Source organism: Nomia melanderi, chromosome 3 (genome assembly GCF_051020985.1).
Source record: "Nomia melanderi isolate GNS246 chromosome 3, iyNomMela1, whole genome shotgun sequence".
NCBI classification, from domain to species: Eukaryota; Metazoa; Arthropoda; class Insecta; order Hymenoptera; family Halictidae; genus Nomia; species Nomia melanderi.
Genome location: NC_135001.1, coordinates 18,696,783 through 18,710,487, shown reverse-complemented (window position 1 = coordinate 18,710,487; position 13,705 = coordinate 18,696,783). Strand labels below are relative to the sequence as shown.

Sequence of the window (13,705 nt, the reverse complement as noted above, 5' to 3'; positions counted from 1 at the left end):
CCCTGTCCGCCATCTTCCTTTCCCGAATGATATCGATACGCACTGTCTACAGAATCGGAAGGAGACTGTTCCTTGTTTCTGTTGAACACATGCCTCATCTATCCGATGAAAGGGCCGTACTTCTTTTCTCTTTACAAGGGAGAAGGTTCCACCTGAATGATCCACGTGGATAGCAGTTCCCTTGAAAGAAACGTGCGGGCCATTCACACGGGGTGTCTTTGAACGCACGGTATACGCTGCACGCGAGTAATATCTATGGTCTGAATCCTGAAAACCGCAGAAAAATATTTCCAACGGCGATGCTCCCTGAATGTCATCGTGCCTGTCATTAGAGTCTTACCACCATTCGAGATTAACACATTAATATTGTACGAGAAAGAGAATTTTATTTGAAACGGTATAATTATTTCATGACAACTCACAATAAAACGATCCTCAAATAAAACAACTCACACGCTATTTATACACTCAGATGCTTTCATTGCCATGCATTAACTTCATGTATATTTGGAATATTCTAGATTCATAGAAAACGAACATTATTAACATAAAAATCAATATAGAGAAAATCAATTTAGTCTAGAATATTTCAATACTTTGAACATTCATTCAAAATGCGCTCAGTCGCGTCATTAACACTAGAACTACCGAGCATTTGATACAATTAATATGCAATTCCTATAAAAATTGTAACAATAGATTATTTTCAGTTTCTTCAGGCATTCATTATAGTACTCAAATGAAACTATTCATTTTCAAAATCATTCGAAGATATCAATAATTGCTAAACAAAAAATCGAAACCAGTCATTTTGACTGGTACATTAATATATCGCGGATATTAATGTAGATATATTTATATCTCCTGTGCATTAATTTTCATAAACTGAAATTACAGTGAAATTTGAATTGAAACTTATAGAAGAATTATTTGATTTTAAAAGCTTCAACAAATGAAACTACCTGAATATTCGTAGAATATTTCACCTAAAATAGAATGATTTGAAATCAAATTTGTTGGATATTGTAACATCACATAACTGAATATTTGAAAATTGTGTATTACAAACGTCTGAACTTCAGATATCAATCTATTTATTAATTATATTTTGCATAACCATATTATTTTCAATGATTTGGGTAATTGTAGAAAAAGGCTAACCATTTTCTTACTTACAAGATAGAATTTTTATTACATGATTCGTTTGATTATAAATTTATCACGTAACGTATCGGAAGAATCACTGCACCTGACTTCATGGAACCGATACTGTCCAAGTCTTTTAAGTATTTACAAAAACATATCCGCGTGTTATGCTCCGCGAAATTCTGCAGCATTTTACTTCTCTGAACTTTTGAATGGAATAGTTCCAACTTCCAGACTTTCCACTCGACGTTACATCCCAAACAACTTCGAAGTTGTAGGTCAAGAAACACACTGTTGTTAGATTGAACTCAGCTATATCGAGGGAAATGAAATATCACAGCGTTCATTCAAATTACCATAAATTTTATCCGCATAACAAATTTCGCAAAAATTCCGAATAAATATATTGTCGAGTAAAGATAACGTTTGTTACATTTTAATAAAAACCGTCAGCATAAAATCTTTATCGATACAACTTAAACAGAAAATAGTTTTCGTTATTACATGTTTTATTACAATGAAAGTCAGGCAATACTTTATTTGAATTTTGTAAATATTTATAGGTACTGCACTGTACTTCATGTCCTAACAATTACTATACGCTCATAAAATCAGCTGGTTAATAATAACAATAACTAAGTTAAACCACAAAAAAATATAATACTGAATAGTATTTTATAATCTTTCATTACAATTGAAATGCACATTCACTAATCTGTCGCAATTAAGAATGAAATTTTTTAAGTGAAATTGCTTCTTAATTTTGTTAAAGTTCAATTAAGATTTTTAATCCAGTAATTAAGATAGGCGTCAAACGTATTAACGATTAAATTGATTGCTATAAGAAATATTGAACATTCATGTGTTTAAAACATCTATACACACAGATCTATATTGAAAGAAGCATAAAATAAAATGGAACAAAGTGAAACCAAGAAAAACAGAATAAACTAACAATTGTCTATATATCACGAGAAGAATGAACCCAGAAGAACATACCACGCCGAATAAAACCGATGAAATTCTCTTTGTCTCGTTTTAATTTAGTCCGCGACCGCCGACAAGATTCAAAAAATTCGCTTCCATTTCTCGGTGGCTCGCCTAAGCGCGCGCGCGGGCGCGCGCGTCATAATCTCACTTATTTCTCGGCCAGTCACTCCGGGAAATTGAAATGGAGATGCGTGTGTTTTTCTATTCCCATTGGTCCGCGGATCGTGCACGCGTGTACGGGGCAACCGGCGCGTGCACGTGTGAACGCGACGCGGAAGACGTGTAGGAAACGCAGTCGGAAGAGCAGTGAAACGTGTAGAAACCGCCGGTCGGCGGACAAATTGCATTAAATCTCCATTCGCGTCGCGCGGAAAATATCGACGCGCCGAGAGGAGGCGGTTTGACGTAAATATTGATACGGTCGCGGATGAATCGCGCGCCGGTTGCATCTTTCATGCGATTCGACCGATCCGCGGAAGCAGGTTTCGAGAAGAAAATCAACCCCCACGGTTTTCATTATTTATTTCAGCGTACCTCGACAAATTAAAACGACCTCCTGCGACAGATCGAACGGATTGTCAGCGACGAATCGAACTGCGCCTCCTGCGAACGATTAATGGCGTAGTCGCGTCGAAAAATATTATTTACATTATGAAAACAGGATTTGCGTTCCTTCGTCCGTACTGAATATTCATCGTCGGCTGAAATTTGAATTTCTCGAATTGAACTCTCGAAAGTGACTTTGTTTGCGATGGAGTACCGGTGACCTGAAAATGCGATTGCTAGAAATTGAAAGGAAAATGGTGGCAGGTGCGAATAGCAAAATAATAGTACTGCAGAGCGTTGTTATTATTATGAATATTATTTTATAAAAATTCTCTCAGTCGTTTATTATTCATTTTTGTCCAATTTCAACAATTGTCCGCAACATGGAGTATCAAAAATAAATTCGGTGCTTCTACCGTTGTCACGCAAATAACAGTGCGATACTTCGGATCACGTCTCCGTTCCGAAAAGAAAATAAATTCGGGTGAGCCGTTTAAAAAATGTATGAATACCTGGTGACTCCCTGTGGTTGGAGAACCGCCATTCTGAGAAATAATTCAGCTACGTACGCGCAAAGGTATCAGGACACCCGATGTTTATAGCGAAACTTCAGTGTAAATTATATATGTCGAGTCGCGTTGACTGAAAAATGTTTCAGGTCACATATTTATCACGTTTCTTGTTACCGAAGTAAGAGGAGTTTACTTCTGTGATCAATACTAATGACAAATGGCAGTGAATATGTTGAACACAGAGCGTACTTTATTTTAACACGTTGAATACCGAAAATCGAATAAATATTAGTTCATTTGATTGAATTGCGTTATTATTATTACATTCTCATTTAGCCGAAATCGCATTAGGTAGCATTGTTTATGATATAAAAATGCTTTCAAATAATCGTCGTTTAATTGAGTGAACTAGTAATTCAATTTGGTTGGGGGTCACCGGTGACTCCTATGGCATTCAACGTGTTAAAAAAATAGACCAACTGCGATCATTCTAACCTAACTTCTGTTTCTCACTTTCGACTCAGACCATTCACACAATGTTAATTTTCTTTGCGAAAGAAGCATATCATAAATAGTACAAGAGCAAATTGAGATTATAAACACATTACACCATATACCTTTGTATTTGGTGACCGGAAATTACCATAGCGACACAAGATACTAAAGGAGGATGTAATATTTTAAAAGCTATAAATTATCAGTAACATTAATCGATTAATTAATTTTATTAATTAGAGCTGATGTGCTGGAAAAAAGGAAGTAGAGAGGAAAATAATCCAAAAAAATATAGTAACGCAGGTTAGTTACTTTTGCATAGGTAATAAACTGTACCCAACTGTCAAACATTTTGTTACACGACAGCTAATATTGTTTACGAACTTGCTGATGTGGTAAAATTGCAGTTCAGTCCTTTTTCCTAATTTTGGTTATTTCACTATAATCTTTATTTAGGTTTCATTTTCTCAGTACAACGAGGAATCAATTGAGGGTCCAAGAAGTTATGTAATTATTAAATTGTTTTTATTATTGGTAATACCGTAGTTGAATCGCTCTGCGATAGAAAAGAGAATTCTCTATAGCTCCGTCTCACTCCGTCGCATTCGGTCTCGCTTCCGTTCTTTGTCATCGGCGCGCACCAATAATGGCCATGCGTCGAAAGTCGGGGCGGCCCGAGTATCGTGAGTGGAATAATCCCCTTACCCCTGTGCACTATTAGCTTTCAGGATTCACTCAGGCCGTGAGAACTAGACAGTACGTAACCTTTTGCAATTAGTACAAATTGCATACTAGAAATCTGAAAAAATGCGACCCAGTTAAAATGATTCCAAACATCTTCAGTTTCTAATTTATATAACGAAACTTTAATTTATCAATGAAACAGGAAACGAATTATTCTCGTTAATCACGTGTTATGTGGACAATTGAAAAATTTGTGTAATTGCGACTATAAGAACCTTTGAAAATAAACGGTTAAATTATTTTAGTTGTATTCGATAGAAACAAAATTCCCACCATCGACTTGTAAAATAAGCTGAAACTTCAAATTAATAGTAGCATAACACTTTGATCGCCATTTTCGTATAGACCGAAAAATTAATTTCTTCAATCTACGTGATGCAAGATGGTTAATGAAGCAATCGTTAAAAGTCATGACTTTTCAGTTTCTGTTTCACTGTTTGTATTTTACCCTTAGCACTCTAGGTTATTTTGTAATCTATCAGCAACTGCAACTAATTTTTACAGTATTCCCAGCGAAAATTAGAAACACTATAACATTTCTTCGATCTCTTATTTTCCTTCTTAGTACAAAATATGTATATGCGGAAAATCGAATAACTTTAGGGTAGTTTCTTCAAGATTCATTAAAATATTTCATATTACAACTGGTGCAATATCGTAGCCTACAGAGTTCAAAGTGTCGAACTTAATGTCGACTTAGCGACGAACGTGTTAAAAGCGCGAGAAATCCCTCAAAATTGATACGACGAAGTCGCGGTGACAATTCGCTCTCTGTTGCAGTGGAAGAAGGTGATGGCCCGTACCACGCGCTCACGACGAAAAATGGCGAACACGACTGATGCTCCCTCGCCTGCGAGCAGCCTTCTGTCGTCAACCACGACGACTCCGTTCAGCAGCCCGACATCGACGTCCTACTCCACCGAGGGCTATACCTTCAATTACAGCGGCCTGCCTAGTCTAGGTGGCTACTCGTTGGAGGATCTGAATTACACGGAACTCTGGGCGGACGTCTGGAATAGCACCGAGGCCAGTAACGTGACTGAGAGATTAAATACCACTGTACTGTCGTCGGGAGGTGGCTACTGCGACGAATGGGAAGCAGCGCAGCACAAACTCTTCCAGGTGAGCATTAATCAACGTTCTATCTATTATGAATACACAAGCATAAAATAGGTGTTCAAGTATAGGTAGACAGGTAAACAGGGTGAGTCATTCGCTATAAAACTTTATTCGCGCTCTTTCCGGATAAGACATTCTATGGTTTGCATATAAAACAATAACGTATAAAGTCTGTACGTTTTATGCTCTTAGAACTACTTCTATTTATGTCCTCCTTATTCCTCCATTCTGCTTTCGTAGTTCCAGTTTAACCCCTAATTTTCTTTCCGCTGCCTCATCACCACAGTTTTATTATTCCTTCTTGATTTATGTATCTCTATTTCTTTCTTCTTTGTTTTACTCCTTCTCCCGTTTTATTTTGCTACTCTGCGTAGTTTATTTGATCTGCATTTTTCGTATCAGTGGTCAAATCATTTTTAGTTTTTCATTTTGTTTTAGCTGATTCCTCTTTCTCATTCCTATTTGTCTACTATTTGTTTTCAGATCTAACACGTAATTAGCCTTTCTTTTTCTTCTTCAGACCCTCTGTCATATTTCATTTCATCTGTTATTAATTTCTTTTAATATTATTTGTTTGTTCTGTTTTATTTTCTTTGACTAACATTTCTATCTTATATCCACTTCTAATTCTTTGTCGTTTTCATAGTTTATTTCTCTTGTTGAAAATTTCAGTAATTTGAAAGCAATATGAAAAGAATGAAATTCTGCAAAAATTAGAACAACATTTAATTTCATTATGTTTATTTATATTTCCTTTCATTCCTCTTTTGAAAATCCACTGTCTGTCCATTGCCAACTGATTCTACTATACGTAGCTGGAACGATAGCACACGCTGGGACACAGAGGCAAGGAAAGCATTTCGCTGGGTCTGCCTTTGATGTTCGTTATTTGTCTTTAGGGGACGACGACGTGACAAGAAACATAACGACAGCAGAGTAAGCGAACTAGACCAATGACAGATGAAACCGATAATTTCGCATACTGAATGAGACCTCCCTTAGCGGGAATGAGAATTTCTGCATTTTTCGTTTAACCCTCGGAATAACAAAGAAAAGACTCCTCGAACCCACCGCGTTAAAAATTTGGAAAAATCTTATATCCCTCATTTCAATAAATCTCATGAAATTATTTACTGTTATTTATACCTTTAAAATTGCTACTGATTGAACAATTTTGAAAAGTTCGAAAAATTATGCTATAAGTTTGTCAGAAGCGACGTATAAAAAAGTTAAGTATAATTTATCGAAACCTAAACAATTCCGTATCTGATGTAAAAATCGCTCGTCACGAGGATACGAATAATATAGTAATATTTAATAGAGGTACAGAGTCAAATATGTTAAATTTCGATTGATACCGAAAACATAATAAATAAAACTAAATTAAAAGTCAGTTTACGTGAATCTTACCTTTATGACATTTCTCTCATGTACCAAGTGTGTTGAAATATTTATATTTGAGAAATTTCCACCAAAAAACTACAATAAATTCGAGTGGGCTCCGCGAGCACACACTTACCTCTCCTCCTGGTCATTCACGTTACAGGTCAAGGGTTGGTCTTCCTAGGGTTAAGGAACTGCATACACTTAAACAGATAAAAAAATCGATTTAACCGAAAATACTGCGAATATACTATATCCGATATGTCAGTTGTTAAATTTTATCGAAAGTTTTACAGGTATAAAAAAAAACCAGTATATCGAACATTCAGCATCCACTCAACTGGAACATGTAAATTTTAATTAAACTTGACATATATGTGAAACATCAATGTATACTCGACTCGTATATTTTTATAGCTTCCTGTATCCGTTTACGGGGTGAAAATAACCCTCATATTTGGGAATGAAAAATTTATTTCGTGAAATATTTTAAGAACTAATGAAAGATGGAACGAAAAATGTTGGATATAAAAGCTGTTCTCCATTTTGTTAGAAATAAGGTCACGTAAACATTCTCCAATATCCATAGATAACATTAATGCAGTTTAAGTAACATTAATTGTTTAGTTAATATGAATTACACGCTGAATTTATTAAACATAGTTTTCCCAAATTTGTTAAATCTTTTAAAAGAAGAAATTAAATATAAATCCACTACAAATGGAAGTGCAGTCAATGTCATATAACTCTGAACTTTTACGTTAAACTATCTGAACGGATCGTTGACAGAACATTTTTTAAAATAAATAACGTTATATAACAATTCTTGCAATTATTTACGGTAATATACAAATATAATAAAGTTTTAGTACCATAGTCAGTTCTCTAAAGGAACTTATCATAATTTATTTTTACCTTCAGGATAATTTTTCTCTAAAAGTTATGAATTAAAGGAAACTAACTTATTTCTAAAGAGACGAACAATTTTTACGTTGAAAATTTTTCTTTGATGACACTCATAAAGTAAGTTTTTTTTTTGCTATTATTTTCTACTATTCTGCTATGCAAAATTATTGCTGTTAAAGACTAACATGAAACACTGCATATCTTAATGCAGTGTTATAATCCAGGAACAAATTAATATCTTTCAGTCATGGTGGCATGCTGTTACTAAAAATAAGAAAAGAATGTCTCATAACATTCCTTGGAAAGAAAACTTAGATCTTATATATACATATACTACGTATTATATTATTATATTTTATGTCTGACTCACCCCGTGTACAAGTCCTTTATGGACATAGATTTACAAAACTTACAGATCGTAGATTTAGGATTTTACATAGAAAATAGAACATTACGAAACAGTAGAAAATACACCAATGTTACATAAGTATTGAGAACGAACAGTAGTATTTTTTACACGTGAAGTTACTTCATTATTTAGGAATAGTCACGTCGAAATAGTGTGTTTACTAGAAACATATAATTTACAGTATTGGAAATAGAAAAGATAGAATTGGTAATGCGCACTACGTATATGTAACGGATAAAATGTGGCACATATCAGTAGAATTTTAGGCTTGCGATGGCAGTTGTATCAGGTTTTCATCTGACGTCACGTTTTTCGATACATCGACGTATTCTTTCTACTAAACATATTCTTAACTTTCAGAAGAAACAAGTTAAACAATTCAGCTTTTATTTTACGAAAGTAATTTCTTTGGTGAAATCTATTCGATTTAATTTATCAACATCTTAGAAAATCTTGCGCACTCGTGTTCCACTCGAAAATGATGAATATACTTGTATGGAAAACCTAAGGTTCGCAGTTATTTCCACTGATGAGGATTAACTTTGTTAGACATTGAGTACCGTGTGTAAGACTTAAGAAATACAAGGTATATCGCTGAGTGGACATCGGAAACTTTGGTTACCGTTGAACTTTAACACGTTGACTGCCGCACAAATATAGAAAATGAAAATAATGTAGCATCAACGTATGCCATTGAATTACGTTGTTATTATTACAGGCTTGAATTGCTGAATGTCAGCGCATTAAGTTGTATTACTTATAATACAGAAAAGCGTTCAAATAATCATCGTTTAATCGAATGAATTATAGTAATTCGATTTGGCCACCGGTGACCCCCATGGCATTCAACGTGTTAATGACGCATTCTCGTTCCATGGTCCTGAAAATTGGTAATTTCCGTAACATTCTGCCAATAAAAAGCAGATACTGTGTAATTTCAATCCTTTTATTACGACCTTATTAACCTTTCGTTTGTCGAGTCCTTTAAATCGTAATTCCCTTCAACGAATTAATCGGTATATACAGATATGTATCTCCGTATCCAGATTTGAAAGATAATCTTTATAATGATGTTTCCTTTTAGTTCCTGTTTCATTCAACAAATTATACTAACTTTATAGAATTTTTATGATTGGAGTGTTAATAAATTTTAAATGACTTTTAAACTTTGGTAGAAAATCTTTACGAGAGCAGTTTCATATTTCTAGTTATATGACCAAAAATCGATTGAAGGAAGGTAAAAAAGAAAAAACTAAAACCAAGTTACAATGTCAAATTAGTAATTAGATCCTTCCCAAGTTCCAAAATTTTTAAGTTTCTTAATAATCGCTGCGTAGTAGTGTTCCAAAGCAATTATATTATAGAAGCTGAGTATAAAACTGAAAAAGATAAAAGCTTTATTTCTTGACTACGAAACGTGAGAGTACCTTCTTAACTTATTAACTTATTAACTTATTAATTTGCTCCGCAAATGTTAAAGATAATAAACTTTTATTTGACTTTGTATTATTATTAAAAATGCAATGTTCAATGTCCAAGTTTAATATGTGTTAAAACGTTGTCCAAGTATTATCAAGCGACACAATCAAAAGAAAGTAAACAAACAAAATGGTGTTATAAAAATGGAAACGTAATCTGGTTAAAAAAGATCGAAAGACTGTAGCAAGATTAATTACCCTCCGCTCTCACAAGACATTTTAAAAAGTAAATTTAGCAGTTAACAAGTTAATCTTTTAACTGTGTATTCTCGAAACTTGAACATTCACGAACAATTCGAGACAAAGTAAATAAATATAGTAAACTGTGTAATAATACATATAATTCAATATCACATGAATACGAAAACTAAAAGAATTGTTGAGAAATGAAACTGAACTTGATTGATGAATTAACAAATTAACCCCTTGCCCTATGATTTGTTTCTTAACTATGATCCATGCAACTACTTTATCGTTAATAATTTACCAAGAATACAACAAATTTTAATGCTGATTAACGATATTACGGAAGTAGTATTTAATTTATATTTAAAAAGAATTAATAATACTTAGATTTCTCAAATTCAGTTGAAAATTTTCGTCACGAGCCTGACACGATATTCTAGGTCAAGGGGTTAAGAGGCTAACACCAAACGTACTGCGACCGGTCGAATGACCGGTTTAAAAATTTCATTAAAAATTTTGTATTTCCTTTCGTCCATTTAAGTTTCTATCAATTCTTATATCCAAATCAGTTTATCAGTTTCCTATTGTTTAAATTCCTGTTAAAAAAAATTGCTCGTCCAATCTAAAGTCTTGTGCGAAGAAGTTTCACTTATTTTACGCAGATATGTACACCAATTTTGTTTATTAATAGTGTTGTATAGAGCGATACATTTCAAAACAATCTAGTACGTGTAACGCAACAAGATAATCGACGAGTATAAAACGTCATCGGTAATTTCGGAACAAAAACATCCCAACAAGCGTGGTACATTTTTCCATTGCAAGAGGTTAACCGTTTGTATGCTAAACTTCTGTGGATATTTACCAAAAATGCGGAGGTGATTCTATGTGTGCAAAAAAATTAACAAGAGTAGTTATCTAATAAGATCGCAAACATTGTGTCACTACAAAAAAATATGAAATAACATTTATTCAAATAAATTTACTTCGATTTACTTCTTGAAAAACATAGCAAGAAAATTACAATTGACACCGACAAACAGAAGCGCCTCCGCGCTGTCCGCAATTTTGGCACAACACAAGAGCTATAACGCTCCTCAGCACTCAAACGGTTAAGAAATCTCTCGTGCGTCCGCTTAGGATTCAGACCTCGCGGAATGACGTTCATCAGCGCGAACGACACCGACAAATTTCCGCGATGCCCATCCTCGATCGTACATCCCGAAGCAAACCGAATTGAATCGAATCACAGCCCGGTATGCCGGGATTGTCACGTGGCTACCGTTTCGATTTGCCTTTTTTGTCAGGCGGCGAATCTATTCTTCGCGGCGGCGTTCCTGGTGCCGCGCTCCTTCAAGGCCTCGGTATTGGCACTCCGCACGTTTCTGACCGCCGGCTTCATGCTGGCCGCTCTGTGGGCCGGGATCACCATATGCGCTCTCGACGCGATGCTATGGTGCTTGGCCCTCGGCCTTCTGAACGGCATTCACTCCCTCATACTAGCCTGTCGATTTCTACCGCCTGCGCTCAGCCCGGAGCTAGCCGAGCTCTATCTGAAACTCTTTAAGCCGTACAAGGTTAGCAAGAAGCACTTCCAGGAGCTGGCCAAGGAGGCGAGGATACTCAAGCTGGACTCCGGTCAGACCTACGCCACGGAAGGCGTCACGCCGGCCGACGCACGACTGTCGATACTGTTGCGCGGCAAGTGAGTATTCGAACTCGCAGGGTTTAGAGCACAGAACCTCGATTATTCGATACGATCGAACCACCGAGAGTCTGGAGATAGCGACACGAGGAAACATTGTTCGAAGAATGTTTGGACAATTGGATTGTTTACGCACTATATTGTGCAGGGTGGATTTAATTGGGACAGGATGTAACTCTGTTAGGAAAGGTTTTAACAGTTAATATTCGTTTTATTAGGTAATATTTAGTTTATTGATTCTCATGATACACGTTGTTAAGTATGGATTCGCTTTCAATAAAACCATTAATTATGCTGTTAGTCTACCACTATGTGGTTATATAATCATCAAGATTAGTAGATACATTGTTTCACTCAATTTAACACCGATATTGCGTGTATCTACAATTATTATGAAGTATAAAAATAAAATGTCTATTTTAATTATATGACTAATTATGGGACACTGTTAATTTACTGTCGAAACATACGGGTGTGTAAATATTAATACATTGTTTATCGGTCACGAGTTAACTCGTGTTTGCACTTGCTTTAGCTATTTCAATGTTTGAAACGCAATATTGCAAAAGCAAGATATTCAAAGTTATATAAAAGATATGTCCAAAGTTTCATTTCAGTTCTGCGTAAAATTGCCGGTCAACAATGTGTTAAGATACAGTTAGAGACTCAGAATGAACAATACAAGGTTGAATTTCTGAATATTTCTCAATGGATTCCACTGGCGAGAGTTGTAAGGTTCATCGAAGAAATTCATTCAATCCAAAAGAAAATGTAAAATCTGCAATTAAAAATGTAATTGCACTTGGAAACTGCATCAATACAATTATAAGAAAACCTAGTGCTGTATATACTATGATAGAGCCAGATAAATAGTACAAAGTTTTCCTTCAGGCTTTTTTCTAACGTGAATAGAAACGGAGTTATGGCCTGTCCCAGTTGCTAAATACACCCTGTATATAACGTGGTATAATGTAAGAATAGAAAGTTATTAAGTTTGTAGATAACCAAGACTTTGGACCATCTGGGTCGCAAAAACTAATGACTCGGTTAATCGAGGCTTACTGTCCAAGCACAACCCCTGATAAAATGTTTCCAATTAGACTCGCGAAGACAGCATTTTTTAAAAATATTTATGTCTTAGAAGTATAAAATGTTATAACTATGTAGTTCAAATTAAGAGAATTATTATACAGTAAATAACAGCAAAATTACATAAATCTCTATTTATTATGAAAAAGAAGTTAGAAAAGAAACAAAATGATGCATGGAAAAATCTTTTATCAATATTTTCCATTGATAGAAATTTTAGAAGTTTCCGATCCGATTTGTATTTATAAGTAATTTATATTAACAAATCAAGTCGGAAACCTTTACCATGTATATTTTGTAATACTTCTTTTCTTTTTTCTCATACTGGAGAAAATGTCATTTTTTTGTCATTTGCTCTATAGTAGGTACTTATACAATGTCCTTTACTTTTGATTACATACAATAACATTATATACTTATAAAACATGAATGTTTCTAACAAACTTTGCTAATGTCTCTAGTAGGAAACATTTTGCCAGAGATTGAATTTATTTGGTCGCGAGAATCAATATCTCGATCTCGAATATCGAATCCGTGACGCAGAAGGGTTTCATAGATGGAACGAATTGCAATTGGTGTCTGTGTTCTTATTTCCATCGCTTCTTTAGAAGTAGTTTTTAGGGTTACTTAAGTTTGAGTTTCGTTAGAGATATGAGAGACTCTTTGTTGTTGATGTGTTTACACTACTGCGGCCTTTGGGGGAATTTACAGACAATTTGATGTCACTTTTTTTAGCAAAGATGTTACTGGAGAAATAAATATATTGAGATTATTATTGATACATTGCTTACTATGATGTTCAAACATGTTTAGTTAAAGTATATAGTTGAACTGAAGACCGTAGTATTGTCAAATAGCGATGCAATCGTCTCGAGAAGATCGTGATTATTTTTATTAGACTGCGTTTAAAAAGCAGCGCAAAGAAACAATTATTTTAATATCAATATATACAAAAACAAATCGATAAAGACTTACTTCGGTAACTCTGACTTTCTTT

The 13,705-nt window shown here is 34.7% G+C and overlaps 1 protein-coding gene across 10 annotated transcripts in view; it reads left to right on the top strand.

Moving 5' to 3' along the window:
* LOC116429241 (popeye domain-containing protein 1-like) overlaps positions 1-13,705 on the top strand; it is a 99,381-nt gene that overhangs the window by 68,626 nt on the left and 17,050 nt on the right. For all 10 annotated transcript variants that reach the window (XM_031981971.2, XM_031981973.2, XM_076365571.1 and 7 more), the window contains 2 exons: positions 5,214-5,555; positions 11,222-11,619. In XM_031981971.2, the coding sequence (XP_031837831.1) occupies positions 5,226-5,555; positions 11,222-11,619 (728 nt within the window). In that variant the 5' untranslated portion in view covers positions 5,214-5,225. The remainder of the gene's footprint in view (positions 1-5,213; positions 5,556-11,221; positions 11,620-13,705) is intronic.